This window comes from Vanellus vanellus (genome assembly GCF_965231255.1).
Source record: "Vanellus vanellus genome assembly, chromosome: 8".
Taxonomy (NCBI): domain Eukaryota; kingdom Metazoa; phylum Chordata; class Aves; order Charadriiformes; family Charadriidae; genus Vanellus; species Vanellus vanellus.
Genome location: NC_138913.1, coordinates 6,193,144 through 6,208,782, shown reverse-complemented (window position 1 = coordinate 6,208,782; position 15,639 = coordinate 6,193,144). Strand labels below are relative to the sequence as shown.

At 42.0% G+C, this 15,639-nt stretch overlaps 1 protein-coding gene across 1 annotated transcript; it reads right to left on the bottom strand.

The window, feature by feature from the left end:
- Window positions 1–3,586: 3,586 nt before the first annotated feature.
- Window positions 3,587–4,731, bottom strand: GPR160 (G protein-coupled receptor 160; the record flags this gene model as incomplete). The annotated part of the gene is made up of 1 exon (XM_082487246.1): window positions 3,587–4,731. One exon carries the CDS (start codon window positions 4,729–4,731, stop codon window positions 3,712–3,714), a length of 1,020 nt encoding a protein of 339 aa, XP_082343372.1. The 3' UTR covers window positions 3,587–3,711.
- Window positions 4,732–15,639: the final 10,908 nt, after the last annotated feature.

The following is a 15,639-nucleotide window of genomic DNA, read 5'->3' as shown; positions in this document are numbered from 1 at the left end:
ATTTGTTTTTATCCAGAAAGAATTATAATTTGAGCACAATTGTACATTTATAGAATAGTAATCATAAATATCATATAAGTGCAATACATAACACTTAAGGAGCATTTTAATTGTACGTAAAAAGCACTGTATTGTTATGGAGGGCTGTTGAAAGGCTATAGTATTGTTCATAGCTACTAAATCAGGGTATCCTTGGTGATTATGGGATTAGGCTAGAAGCACAAATGTCATTGATTGAGGAGACATTATCTGTTTTTTGAAGACTCGTGTTGTCCTCCACTACCTGCCCAATGTACCGGCAGCCAGGGTGTTGCCATCCTCTGGCAGCTTTTTGCAAACTTGATGTTTGAAGAACAATGAGATATTCTGTACACCCAACTTCCTTTTCAAGTAGTCTTTGTGTTACGGTGTTAGCAAATCAGTACTGATGAGGAAAGATGCATGTAAAGAATGAAGGGTTTTATTGATGAGTGCCAAATCCTTCTGTTTAGAGTTGAAAACACACAGAATATCTCATTAAAATAGGGATTCTTTATATGAGGAAAGTATAGAAGTTTCTCATAAAGGGTTAACACTTTAGCCGCTCTTACCATTAATATCAAATAATCCTTTAAGAATTAAAGACTGTAAAGCATTTGAATGGTGTAAGGCCATTAGTTGCTGGCACAGCACAAGAAGTAATGTACAGAGGAGATAGAGCAGTGGTTGTCTGTAGTTATTATTTCAGGTACTACCACCTTCCCAGCATAGCGTCTCTCCTCTTTCTGTCTGGCAGTGAAACGGTAATCCGGTTCTACAGCGTGGTGGTTTATGGTTATATGGCTGGACTCAAGGTCCAGTGTTGGGGCTTCCCCGAAGCACCAGAGAAGAGAAAATGCACAGAGGGAAAGACTTAGTCATTAGGAGGCTAATAGGGTAAAGATCACTTCACAACTGGTATTTCCCTCCATAAAAAGTCAAGGATAAAAGTGGGCTTACAAAGAGAGCTGCTATTAATGCATTTTAAAAGAGTTACTTAGCAGGCTCAGATGCCAGAGTTGGATGCTCTGTGAAGACCTGCAGTGCCACTATTACCTACTCGGTGGGCGTAGCCACAGCCTGAAGGTTAATGCTCTTTGGCACTCTTCCCCAAAGAGTAGGGCAGAAGGAGTTTGATAGTAATGCAGTGATGTAACATCAGTACATTAATACTTGCTTTGGCTGCACGTTGTGGCTTCCCTGTAAAAAGCAAAATTTTAAAAACTCAAAATGGCTTTAGAAGCACGGCAGCAACGACGGGAATTCTGCCCTGTCAGGATAGATGGGGTTGTGTAAACTTGAATTACGGGTTGAGAAGCTGAACCACACTGATAAATAAAATACATCAGCAGCCTTACCCAGCTTCTTGCAGTTCCAGTTCTGGGTATGTTAATGAATCAGAAGGGTGAGACCGATCACACAAAATAGAAGCATCTGAAATATATGTTCTTGAAAACAACTCTGCCTTCATCTGGTATTAAATGAATTTCAAATTAGGAATTTTCCCTTGCCTGCCAAGTCTGTAGGGATTAGTTATTTCATGATCATCTGAAATGCCTGGTGCATTGCTATATTTGAGACACTTGCTGGTTTTTCAATGGAATTAGGTTTTGTAAGTATTTTCTCAACCCCATTTCAGTGGGTGTCCAGTTTATATAAAACCTGAAGAAATGCTGTGTCAAAACCATGTGTTTAGACATGGTTTCCTGTAGCATCTCAAGCACTAAATAATAGCAATTAAAATTTGAGACAGCAGGGAGCGATTGCGTAAGGTCGTTTTTCAAGTTAACATTGCATGTGCTTTCCTACTTTTAACGTGGAAATAGAATTTCCTCCAAATACATTTTCCAGTATAAAGGATGAAATAACCTGTGGTGCCAAACACTTCAAACTGTATTGCTAAGCATTGCCTCCTCTTATTGCACTAGTTTTAAAATTCAGTTTTTGATCATTTATTGTCCTTTTGATGGCCTTTTTAACAGATTTCCCCCAAACCATTTTCTACTGCTTAAAAATGCTCATGTCCTTTTGATTATGTCACTGAAACATCAAAGAAATTTATCAGACTATGGGAGAAAGAAGCACTATGTGGGGTGAAGTAATAAATCAAAATAATAATTGAACTTTGATATATTGCAGAAATGTACGATTAATCAATGATTGAGGTGTGATTGTGTACTCTTATTGAGTGATATACTGGAATATTCTTTTATAAGAAATTTTAGCCCACGTAGCGTTAAATTCTGCAATTAAATCTATGTCTATAATTGATATATAATAATGTAAATGATAACCCAAAATTTAAATTTTACAGTTGAAGAGCACACAGTGAACTATGTAAAAATATGATCTTCACTTTGCGAATCATTTTTTTAAAAAGCACTTTCTTATTACCAACTAGCATGTGAATGAATTTTAGATTCTCTCATTTGTTATGATCTGTAGAAGTGAAATTTCTTTAATCTGTCTGTTAATGGGTAAGTTCATCATAAAAATGCTGAAACAAAGCACCTTATACTATGCTGCTTAAACTTGCTTGTAATTGCACCTTTTGTTATCTGCAGATTTTTCTTAATGAGTATTCTTGTGCGATATCATTGTTCCCTGTGGGTCTGGGTGAATGATTAACCAACCTACAGCATCATTTACTTATATAGTTTCTATTTCAATACAATATTGTATTGTGAGTTCAGTGCTTCAGAAATAAATGCTACTTCCATTTGTCTGCTTTGGTTATGTATCATTTATTTCTCTTCTACAAAATTAAATCAGGACCTTCATAAAACTGCAAGAATTTGAAAATGAAGAGAGTATTTTTGCTGGAAGCCTGCTTAATTCTTCCCCTACTGAAGTAGTCCCACTTCAAATTTAACTATTTTAATTTACAAGTAATTTTGGCTTCAAAATAACTTTTATTTTAATTTAAGCCATTCTTTAACCTTGGGCATGTATTTATGTCTTGCTGCTTATTGCTCTGACTGTAATTATTTAATTTTTAATATGTACATATATACATTAGAGGAGCAGTAGCAAAGAAATAATGAAACATCACCACCTTTCCTGTAGTTGTGGAAGTTGCACATCTTGCACTATTTTTGTACTACGTAAACAAAGTTTAGATTTCTGTAGGAGTTGGAGCTTTACATCGACTAAAAAAAAAATTTCTCATTAAACAGAGGACCCTTAACTTAAACTGACAAAAAGTCACACTTTAACAAGAAAATACACTTCAAAAAATCACATAAGTTGTTTGAACCTTTGATGGTAGGTTAACACGCGTACATAACTGATAAAAGGGCTCCAGCTTGGAATAAGACTTTATTGCATTTTGTACTATAAAACCTGAGATCATTCCATTTAAAGCAAGTGTAAAATTCTAGTCATAAACATAAGGTTTAACTGAAAACTTGTTTTTTGTAAGTAGTGGTCTTTTCTTAAACCCGTACTTTCAAGTTAAATTCTCTGAACTGGCAGGTGCCCACTGGAACCCGGTGTGGAAGTGCGCAGTGTCCAACTGTATTCTGCTGCAATGCTCATTACGATACTGGTGGACATTGTTGGACTTTTCCACCAGTTGTAGCCCTGGAGATGTTTCCTTGTATTATCTGTAAGGACACGGTCACAGAACGTCAGAGTACACGCTTCTGTCTACATGCGCAGCACTTATTTGTAGTCTTTTCAGTCAGCAGCTCATTAACAGATTACAATTACTGTGCCTGTCTTATCAGCTGGCTCTGTGTTTTCATTGTTAAATGGCATAAAGCAGAATTTCCAGCTGACAAACGGATCTGTAGACCACATCTCCTCTGTCAATTCAACATCGTGACATCGACACCAGTATGCTACGGCGATGAGAAAGCTGTTGATGAAGTACAGCCAGGGGACGTTCATCTCCATGTAGGCTGGAATCCGAGCACCGAGAAACAAAATGATAATTTGAAGAAGAACAAAAGGTGCCCAAGTGCCAAGAAAACAGATGAGGAGTCTGGTCAGGAGCTGCCACTTAAAGCACGTGCTGCTGTTGTTAGACACATAGGAGAACATCAGAACAGGCTGACTGGCAAAGGAAATGACCCTGACAGACAACAGTGTGGTTAGAACTTCCTTCCGACAAGCCACAAGAACCGTGCCAATGAGCAGCACCATGGCACAGGAGACCGAGTAGCTCTGCATGCTGGCATAGAGAGGACACTGATAAGGAGGAAGACGGTTCTGAATTTCTAGATCTTCATAGACAGCAGGAACTTTTAGAATACAAAAAAACCCTGACATCCATATAACAACTACAGCAAATACGTAAAGTAATCTTTGACCTCTTTTAGGAAATTGAGAGGTTTGGGCTATAGTCATGTAATAATCCAGACCAGCCACAAGATACACCGGGTAATGCAAAATACCATAGGTAAAAGAAATTATCTGAGTGAATAAGCAAATATGGTACTTTGTAAATCGCACACCCCAGAGTGCAAAGTCCTCAAAATAGAAAATCAAAAATAAACTCATCAGCAGTGTGAAATCAAGAAGTGCCAGTGAAACACAAAAGTTTCCCATAAAACTAACTTTCACATTTTTTTGCTTAACTTGCAACATGAAGAAATCAAGGAACACCTTTCCGAGCATAATCAGGAGCAACATGCGGCTGATTTCAAGAGGTTGGTTGACGTGGGTGTAGTGGTACTGACCAGAACAATTTTCACAGAGAATGGCAGCCATCCTCTAGTGGTGAGAATCAGCACAGTAAGTATCACAGGGCACAGAGCTTCATATCTGAAAAGGAAAAAAAAAAAAGGTTTGTAAAAATTTATTTCTGGGTACCTTTACCAATTAGTTAATTCTCTATCATAGCAACTATAAAATTTATGTCTGAATTTTCCAGGGTCCTTAATTAAGAGCAAACAGCTGTACTAACACATCAAGAAGTGTCTAAATTTTATCTTCAAATTACATTCTCTTGAGAGTTAAAAGGGCAACATAGACCTAAGTTACTTTTCTAGCTACTTTCCTAAGGAAAAGTTTAGGAAATAAGGTTGACTGTTCCTTTCCTTTAGAAAGCACCAGGGTCTTCCTGTCCAGTGGGGCAGAGGGATGGATGTTTCAGGGCCCCTTATGTATTTTGAAGACATTAGATAACCACATAGGACAGAAATCATACAAGACGCAGGAGATGTTACAGCAAGGTGGCCTCACAGTTCATTACTGCTCATACAATCTATACAGAATTGAAACTGCAGAAATACCCTGAAAGCAGAAAAAGCATCAACCCAACTAATCCTTTTTAGCTGCTAAAATGCTGGAACTCTGAGGCAATTCAAAGCACACGTTTCATTAGTTGATTGGGCTTTTTTGTTCATCCTTTAGCAATACAAATATTATGGTGATAAGACACCTCAGAACAACTGTTTTTCCTCTTGGACTTCCATGCGTTTCCTTATGATAACTCTTTTCCCTGTATTAATTCCTAAAGAGAATGAACACAGGATGGCTTTGTGTATGTCAGCAAGATGTATTAGAAAAGGCTGTACGTACTTTCTCCTCTCTTTCCTAAAGAAGCAGGAGGGTGTCAGCATTCTCGGCGACAGCAGAGCTGAGAAGCCAAGGGCGGCCGTAACACGGAATTGCCTCTTAGGATCTCTGTTAACAGTTATTAGCTTGTATTTAAACAGGCACCTACATTTTATTTCTAGCTCGCCAGAGTCAGTGGACATTTGAGTTAGCAGACATTTGCGTTAGTGTCTCCTGAAGCGCAGGATGAGAGGAACAACCAGAACTCCTCAGCAGTACGCCTCGAGATGTAGCCGCTGGCTACTAGTGAACTGGGCTACAAGCCTACCTGGCCGCTTCACTATCCACCTGTACATTTCATCCTCTAAAACCAAACATGTTTTACAGTACAACTTAAAACAGCCTTTCGCGTGTCTCTTCACATACTGGTGCTGCGCTTGTGTGTGCAGAAAGGAGGAAACCCGCACGCACGGCAGGGCTGTGCCATGCAAGCCACCCCTCAAATCCATCATTATTATTATTATTATTATTATTATTATTATTATTATTATTATTATTATTATTATTTTATTATTATTATTATTATTATTATTATTATTATTATTATTATTATTATTATTATTATTATTATTATTATTATGCAAAATCACCTGGGCGCAGGTCAGGCCTTTCGCCTGCTGCGCCCAGACCCGGGGGCGGTGCGGCAGAGGCGCTGAGGGAGCGGAGCGGACGGTGCCGGCCCTCACGCCTTCCCCCCCCCACCCTGCTGCCGGCAGCCGCGGGCTCCCCGCCGGGCTGCCCCGGCCCTCCCGGCCCCGCGCCGGGCTGAGGGAGGCGGCGACCGGGGGATAGGGATCTCTGAGGGGACGCCCGGGTTGGCAGCTGCTCCCGCGGTGGGTTCCCGCCCTTCCTCACCCAGGAACCCACCTGTCGCGGCCGCCGCCCCTCCGCGCTCCTCCTCGGCGTGTGTGCTGCGGGGACCTTCCCCGGCCTCCCGCGCCGCCACCTCAGGCGGCAGCCATCTCCGCCCCTCCCCATCGCACGGGGACCCGGGCGGGGTGGGGAAGGGAAGGGCTGCCGAGCCGGTCGGGTGGGGCCGAGCCTGCCCTGCCCGCCCAGCCCCGCTCCCAGGCGGTCCGGCCGCTCGGCGCCCGCTGAGGAGGCGCCGCGGCCCCCGCCAGTTTCCCCGCCGAACCCGGGGGCGCCTCAGCGCGAAGCCCCGTCCGGGCCGGGCCCTTCCCCGCGGCGGGCGGGGAGAGAGGCTCATGTTGAGGGAAAAACAAGCGCTTTGAGGAAAAGGATTAAATACGTTGTGTTTAATCCCTCCCTCCACACACGCCTGCGGTGACTGAGGGAAGGCGGGCGCGGGAGGGGGACGCCTGTCGCGACCTGAGCGGTGAGGGCAGCGCGGAGCGGCCCTGCTGGTGCTGCAGTCATCACGGGGAGACATTCACAGTTCTACATGGGTAACTTGTGTGGGAAAAAAAGGCAGCGGAGCGATGGCTTAGGTTGGAAGGGACCTTAAAGACCTCCAGTTCCACCCCCCTGCCCCGGGCAGGGACACCTCCCCCCAGCCCAGGTTGCTCCAAGCCCCGTCCGACCTGGCCTTGAACACCTCCAGGGATGGGGCAGCCACAGCTCCTCTGGGTAACCTGGGCCAGGGGCTCACCACCCTCACAGGGAAGAATTTCTTCCTGATATCTGATCTAAATCTCCACTCTTCCAGTTTGAAGCCATTCTCCCTCGTCCTGTCATTACATGTTCTTGTAAAAAGTCCCTCCCCAGCTCTCCTGTAGGGCCCCTTCAGATACTGGAAAGCTGCAATAAGGTCTCCCTGGAGCCTTCTCTTCTCCAGGCCCAACTCTCTCAGCCTGTCCTCACAGCAGAGGTGCTCCAGCCCTCTGAGCATCTTTGTGGCCTCCTCTGGACCCACTGCAACAAGTCCATGTCCTTCTTATGTTGGGGGCTCCAGAATTGGAGGCAATATTCCAGGTGGGGTCTCCCCAGAGCGAAACACAGGGGCAGAATACTGCAGAAGTCAGCCAACGGTGTGTTTGCAACACAGTTCAAATTCTTAACATCATGTAACGGTTTTACAGAACACTTCTGGTTTTGATATACAACACAAAGTTGTACAAACCCCTCAATACTGTACATTTATTCTCTTCCACAGGGGAACTTAATATTTAACTGGCAACTACATTCTGGTAATGGTATAGTTGCCTATAAAGTAAATATTAAGGAATACTCTACCTTGAATGTTATCTTGGCAAAAAGATTTTCTACAAATGGGTCTCTCAATTCTGTCTTCCTCAGAGATTCTTAACAATTAAGAAAAGATTAGGAGAGAGGTTAGGGAATACCCATTATTTGTTTTAAGATAATGACGAATTAAAGTAGATAATCAGGAAAGTATATATAAAACCTTCTAAATGGGTTGGCTTTTTAGCTTGCCCATCCTGTAGCAATCTACTTAATAGAATTTAAAAATTCACAGTAACAGCTTTTCACCTCTTCCAGATCAAACTACTAATTTAGTTTTCCATTTGTTGTTCTAATTCCCACCGCGTGTAGGATAGGAGCTCATCCTACCGCAGGCATGGCATGCTGAGGGTCCCCAGCTGGGCTTCTCAGGTTAAGTGGCAGTGGTTTCCCAATTGCTGCATGTACACAGTACAGCTATAACACTATGACAGCTTTATTTTTTCCCTTTATGTTTTTGGTAATTCAGGGCTAAATCTAACAAAGAGGCCTGGAAGCTTGTGCGTTCGATGCTGCAGCACCTGCCCTGTGCTGAACAGTCTGGAGCGCAGCACTGCCACTCCTCTGCCTCCATGGGATGCTCATCCAAACTGGTTTACTGAGCAGGAGATGCTAGTGTGAGTCTCCAGATGATCTGGGAAAAGGCAGTGTCTAACGTCCTGCCTTTCTCAAAAATTAGGTACTGACGGGAATAAATGACCTTTTAGATGCTTCCTGCAGATGGGACTGCCTGAGAAATTTAGGCAGAACACGTACTTTCTGAGACCTGATTAGGAGAGCTAAACCTTTGGGAGCTTTTTGGATTTGTTGTCTATTACTCAATTTAACCTGTCTTTTGTTGGGTCTAAACTTTGGTCGTTGATCATAGAGCAGCTACATTTTTAGTATGCCTAGTGTCCATTGGGAGGGAAACATTCTTTATTGTCTTTCTTGCAGGGTGCAAATCCATGTTTGATCTGTGTGTGATCTGGGTGTACAGAAGTATCAAGTGGCTGGTAGGACCTTTGCTGAAAGCAACTCACTCTCTGGAATTACATTCAGATGTAAGTAGAGTCCCCTCCCGTCGTTCCCCCCGCTTCCCTGGTTCATGTCAAGGATTAAATAACTTCAGGGGAAAAAAAAAGTTTGTTTGTTTGTTTGTTTTTTGTGGAAAAACAAGCTGATCAGTATTATAGTCTGAAAAAATGTGAGAGCTTAAAGTAATCCCAAGCAGCGTTCACATTGGCAATAATTGCTTGACCAAACAGTACTTACTAGGACTGTTGAACAAATTGCAATATAATAAGAAAATGTTTATGCCTGAGATGGGTATCTTTTACATTCTAGCCAGTCCACAGCGTGGTCCTGCTCACAAGTATCTAAATGATGATGTCCTCCAACAGTAGCTAGTTTTCTTCTTCTGAGTTCTAATCCAAAGCATTAGAAGTGATTTTACCAGTGGTAGCTAGTGAATTGTTTGGATGGTATATTTCTGAAGGTTTTGTTTTTTTCTGATCATGGCTTCGTTTATGATTGCAGAAACTACTGCACTGGCCTATGTGGGGACATACCTAGATGGTGGAAATGAGCAACCAGGAGGGGAAGGAGAGGGTTTAACATTTTTTTCTGCTGAAAAAATTCCTAATGTTTGTATGACCTCCAGAGTACACAGCACAGTGTGTCCGCTCTGTGCTGGGTGAGCCTTCCAAGCAGGCTCCTCAGCATGGCCCGTAGGAGCACTGTGCTGCCCAAGTTACATCCTGAGGTAATCATAGAATCACAGAATTGTCTAGGTTATGCTGGGACTACTTCTTGGCTTCCCTTTCCCTCCACCAAGGCCCACTGCAGTGCTTGTTTGAAAACTTGATTATTACTCACTGATTACTCTCAAGTGATTGTTTTCTGTTCAGAGGCTGCATTTATCTTCATGTGCAGCTATAGAAAGGTTTAAGAAATTAATTTATGTTTGCATGCAGGCAGGTGTATGTAAAAATAAGACAGGAGATTTCTTCCTCTAGGAGAAGTGTACAGCAAATCATAGAATCATAGAATGGTTTGGGTTGGAAGCGACCTTGAAGATCATCGAGTTCCCACCCCCCTGACGTGGGCAGGGACACCTCCCACCAGCCCAGGTTGCTCCAAGCCCCGTCCAACCTGGCCTTGAACACCTCCAGGGATGGGGCATCCATCTCTTGCAAAAGCTGTTTGTCAGTTTTTCAGATGATCATGTTGTGGTTCTGTGATGTCCCCTGTAGCCATAAGATATTTGCATAGATGCTTCCTTCTTTCTTCAAGACTGTTTCCTGCTGCTGGTTGCTCACATTTTGGGTTCTGTTGTTAAACTTAACTGTAAGTGTAGGATTTTAGGACAAAGGGGAAAAGAACAAGAAAAAAAAAAACCACCTTTAATTTCAAATCTAACTTGATCAGTTTCTGAAAGAAAGAGTGACTGAAAGAAGTTAGTGTCCATTGAACAGGGTTTGGTCTCTGCCCTCTCCTCCCTTCTGTGACAGAACTCAGCGCTGCAGCCCCACCATTCTCTGCGACTTCTGAGCTCAATTAGAAAGACCAATGGGGAATAGTAGAGTTTCTGCATATTGCTTCTGCTTCACCCTCAGTGCTGCCTGATTTAGGATCAGGAGTTTTCCTTCAGACAGAGGTAGGTGTAGATAATGAATACAACTTACGTACCATTACGTAGAGTATAGGGTGTGCTTCCTATGGATTTAGCACTTCTCCCCAGTTCTTCCTGTTTGGGACATGTTGTAGTTCAGAAGCTAGTCGCCATCTGTCCCTTTATTTGGTTGAGCAGAAGGAATAAATTTCAGCTTCACCTTTGTGTATTTCAAGAAATCTTATGTTGACATCTTGCACACCTCAAACCATGTGGGAGCAAGACAGGGAGACCAAATGCGTATTTATGCATTTTGATGTCAGTGAGCTCCTGGAAAAATTATTATGAAAAATAAATATCCTGAGCAGCAGCAAAGAGTTGGGCTGTGACTCAGTTTGGAGATGGATGGACATAACAGCCGTGAGCAGAGCTGGCAACAGAGCGCCGTGAATGCAGAATATTGTCTCTGGAACATATTCGTATGTGGAGATGAGTGCCGATCTGATACAGCCTTTCCTGTATCCTTTTCTTTTTCCTGGATGTGCCTTTAACTGGGTGTTGCCCAGCTGAGCATGTTTAATGCCCTATTAGGTTTTATGCCTTGTCAGCACAGGATTAGCAACCGGAGTTTTGCAATGCCTGATGAGCAAGCGGTTGTGGAGTTGCTGTTCCTGAAAGGCTGCATGTCTCAGAAAGATAGTGTGTTGTTTACAAAGGTTTTAATTTTTTAATAAAATATTTAACTAATAAAATATTTCACTAACTTTTTTTTTTTTTTTTAAGAAGAAAATACTTGACTGGTGTTCCATTTACAAGATGTCTTCATTTACCTTTTAGGAATCTTTTAAAAGCATGGACAATGTGCATTTGAATCTTGATTTGAACCATTCGAGGTACTCATCTTAAAAGTAATAGGTTTGTTCTTAGGAAGTTCTCGTTGAGAAGAAACTGTAAATATTTCCATAGTAATTTTAGTTTGAAGGCATCTTGTATAGAATTCTAACTCTGCCTATGCAGTGCAAATCTAGTAAATGCAGTACATCATAGTTGATGCCAGCCTTGATGGATTTTTCAGAGGTAGTGTTTCCATGATATGTGTAACCACAGCGTGCTTTCACCGTTCAAGGTGAAACTGTTCCCGGTGCTCATGATGACACTGCAGTGTTTTTGTTTTTTGCTTGTCTTTGACACAAAGAATTTCTCAGGGAACTAAGAGAAAGATGGGAAGCACAAGGCTCTGAAAACTACATTACATGAACCAGTAATTTATAAAACCCAATTCATGGCTTGCCGGTCACTGTGACAAGAAATTAAAAAACTGAAGCCAACATGGAGTGCAAGGTGTGATCCTACTCCCGTTATGTTGCTCACAAACAACAAAACAGAGCTAGTGATCTTCTGTAACCTTTTTGTATATTACTACCTCCCAGTAGATTTCAATTTTAAACAAATTCCGTGGTGGCACTGTCATTTAAAAGGAAGCTAAAAAGGGGGGAAATGTAATTTCAATCCCGCCCTCAATCTGAAGAATTCAAAACTACATCTTCTGATTTCCAACAAAGAGCCTGTCTTAATTACTGGTTGAAGACTTACATGCCAGAAAGAGAAAATAAGAATTTACTGTTATAGGCTAGTGAGAGTCACTCAGGACTATTCTCTCCGTTTCATTTATTGACTAGTAATGGTAAACTGCAAGTGTCTTGTGAGCACCCACATCCTTTCCTGCATCCAGGCTACAGAGTACTTTCAAGGATCTCCAGCGTAGCCTTTTCTGTGTTTGGTTTCTGTTTTACATGATGAGGATTAATGGTGGTTACCACCTGTAGAGAATCCTTTGATCTATATCTAAAGCATGATCAGTGTTTACCCAGTACTGTTAGCTCTCTCTTTACTTTAACTTGCACTGAAACCGTTTGCATAGCACTATTACTAACTCTAACTCCTCTTGCAAAAGTCTTTTATCATGAAACAATTATTTTTTCTGAGTGATTATTATTTTCACATAAAAAAAAATAGGCATGGCAAAACGAATCCCTGCTTTGTCTGCCAGTAAGTAATGGACTCTTTGTGGACACAATCAGGAAATGTGCCTTTTGTTTTCCTGCACCTGTTGCTGTATTACAAATAAAATCACCCAATGTTTTATTAAATAAAATGAGAAGCCCTAATGAAATTGTACCAGCCATTACCAGGAAGTCTACTGAAAACATTCAGCAGCTGTTCAGTCCCAGTTCATTTACAGTGATAAGATTGTTTTGTCCTTCTCCTTATGCTCCACGTGAGAAAGCTCCAGTGCCACGTTGGTGTACAGCAGAACCGGGGGCCATTTCACACCGCTCTCCTCGAACTCCTTTTGAAGTATTTGATCAGAATCAGTAACAAATCATGTTCAACGGCTGAGTACCTATGACTTATATGAGTTTGCTAGAAGTCAGCGTCCCAGGTCTTAGAGCTAGAAGTGTTTTGTAAACACCAGCTTCTAGACCCTTACAGCACAGTGGTAAAGCAGGTTAAAATCTATTGTATTATTCTGATTTTATAGAGAGGGATTGATCAGAGAGGTTATGAATCAAATCACTCAACCCTTCTTATTAGCCAAAATACCTAGGTAGCCTGAGGAATCCTCTGGAGGCAGCTGGGCATCAACCTTGTTCAGTATAGTTAAATATCACCACTCTTTCTGTAAAGGTCCCTAGCAGAATTGTTCTGTCTCTTCTGTATTTAAAAATCAATGCATCTATCACATAGCCATACTGGCAAATAGGTAGAGACGCTTTCGCAGAACAGGCTGTAGTTCCTGACAAGAGTTGCCTAATTTAAAAGAAAAGGCAACCCTGGCAATAATGTCCATGCTAAATAGCCAATGGTAGATCTTACATTGAAACCACTGAGAAGTTGCATCATAACCGTAGCCGCTTTGGGTATTGGAAAAATGGTTGTTAAAGACTTTCTGGTGAAAAATAGCATAACAAAGAATTTTGTTCAAACTGGCATGATTCAAACATTTCTAGGCTTGGTTTTAAAAATGTATGAGAAGTAGTTGGATGAAGTGTCGGCCAAGCAGTAAGTGATACAGCCCTCCCTTCTCACTGCAGCTAGGAAGCGAATAGCTACGCTTGTGTGCAGAAGGTGCAGCATGAGGACACGTGGTTGTGCCTGGAGCCAAAGCTACAAGCTCCTTCAGCCTGGCTGGCCCAGAGCAGGGCACATGCGCTGTGTGCTCCAGGTCTCGTATGGAGGGGAGCCCCTGTCTGTTCTGCAAAAGGTGGGATGTCATGTTCCTTGAAAATCCTGTCTTTTGCCCCAAGCTAATGGCAGTGCATAGCAACGTAGGACACCTAGATCAGAATAAGGCAACTTTTGGGGACGGGGAAGAGGGGAAGGACATGACCCTGTTATGAACAGCTGGGCTGTGTCATCTACAGACAGGCCCAGAGCTTGTTTAGGCTCTGGAGCACTCGGTGATGGAGAAGCTGGGCTGTTGTCCTCACTGTGGCATCTCCAGGAAGGAAAACAGTAGGTACTGATACTTAACTTTTCCACAGTGGTCTTTTTTCCAGGCGATATTTAGGTGTGTTTTATTTTGTACATAGCTTAGGTTTGTGGCTGGAGTCTATAAATTGTGGCATGGGGACAGCAAGAGGCAAGTGGCTCAGCCACTGCTGCGGGACGAAAAGGGCACCGCCGCAAGGTGGATGAAAAGGGTTTACTCTCTAAACTGAGCTCACTTGAACTTAATCTGCCCACAGGGATTCTGACGGGGACTTCCAACTGCTGCCAGCAAAACAACTGCAGCTGGAAGAGGATGTTTCTCTGTTGCCCAGTGCTTTTGATGCCAACTGTGAGGTTTGAATGTGACTTTGCTGTCGTTATGACCCTACTAGAAAATAATTCTGTTCTCAGAGGTGCTGGAGAGAGCCCCGCAAGGCTCTGACAGCTTCGCACCGCAGAGGAAAACGCAGGTGGTTGAAGGAAGGGAAATAAGGGACTAAGCCAGGCAAGTATGTTTTCCACATTTCTACATTTAATGTTTACATTTTCTACATTTAATGTTTACATAAGGCAGGTGCCTCTGTCAGCCTTTCTCCTGATCGAACAAAAGGAAGGCAGGTCCGGGTTAAAGTTTAATTTAAGAGTTGACTGAGGAACTGAGACATTTTCCATTTTTCTTTATCTGCCATTCTTCATGCTGTGTGATGCTCTGTGAACTCCATTTGGTGTTATTTCAAACAGAAACTGAAACAGGCCTAAATGAGCAAAATGTGTATTGCCTATAAAATATATGTATTTAAAGGAAACACAGGAAAATCTGCTATATGATATATAGCAGGTGAAAGTAAATGCTCCCCTTCAGCTGCTGCTGTAAACGTACTTCGCTATTTGAAAATTGCTTGTCATCACAAGCATCCCCACCAGTACTGCAACACTTCTACAGATAGAGAAACATGCAAGTTTGTAAAAAAATACTTTTTAATTATTTCTTAATTGCTAGAGAAAGATCTCCCTTTGTTTAAGAACCCCAGAACACCGTAAGTGAGCTGAAGTGACTGTATCCATACCAGAGCAGAGCAGGCTTGGGTGTAACATCTCTGTTAAATACTGATCTTTGTTAAATACTCATTTGTGTTTTACCAGTAATTATTTAATTCCAAGAGAAGTTAGGAATAATCATATTTTCTTGCAAAGAAAAATACCCAGAAAATTATATTTGGGACATAAAATACTGGGAGGAATATCAGTAAGATCACTGTAAAATCTTATTGCAGGAAGGACATTTTAATAGAGTAGTTATTTGAATAACTTTCCAGTAAATATATACATTTATACTTGTTCCCATAGGGTCACCCTAGACTGCTCAAAATCCATAAGAACAACTTTGAAATACCTGATAGAAAAGTGTCCTGATAAATAACTAAACGTGGCCGAGTACTTTTGTGATTTTCTCTCATTGGACTGGAAGTGTTTGGCAGGGTACTGCCAGTCCATGCACAATTTTACTGTTACTGGCATATTGTAATCACTTCTCGCTCTCATTACCTCATTCCAAAATAATTCTGAAGTATTTTGGGAATATTTGCAGAAAATGCTGGATTACAGGAATGGGTCATGAAGTCCTTTGCTTAACTACTGAACAGCTCCAACAAATCTTTCACACTACTTCAGAAGGTTCAGAGTTATTCACTGCAGATCAAGGGAAAGAGTTGAAGAGTAATTCCATTTCTGCAGGTGCGTGAGCTTGGAAATCTATTAAGGTGACAGTACAA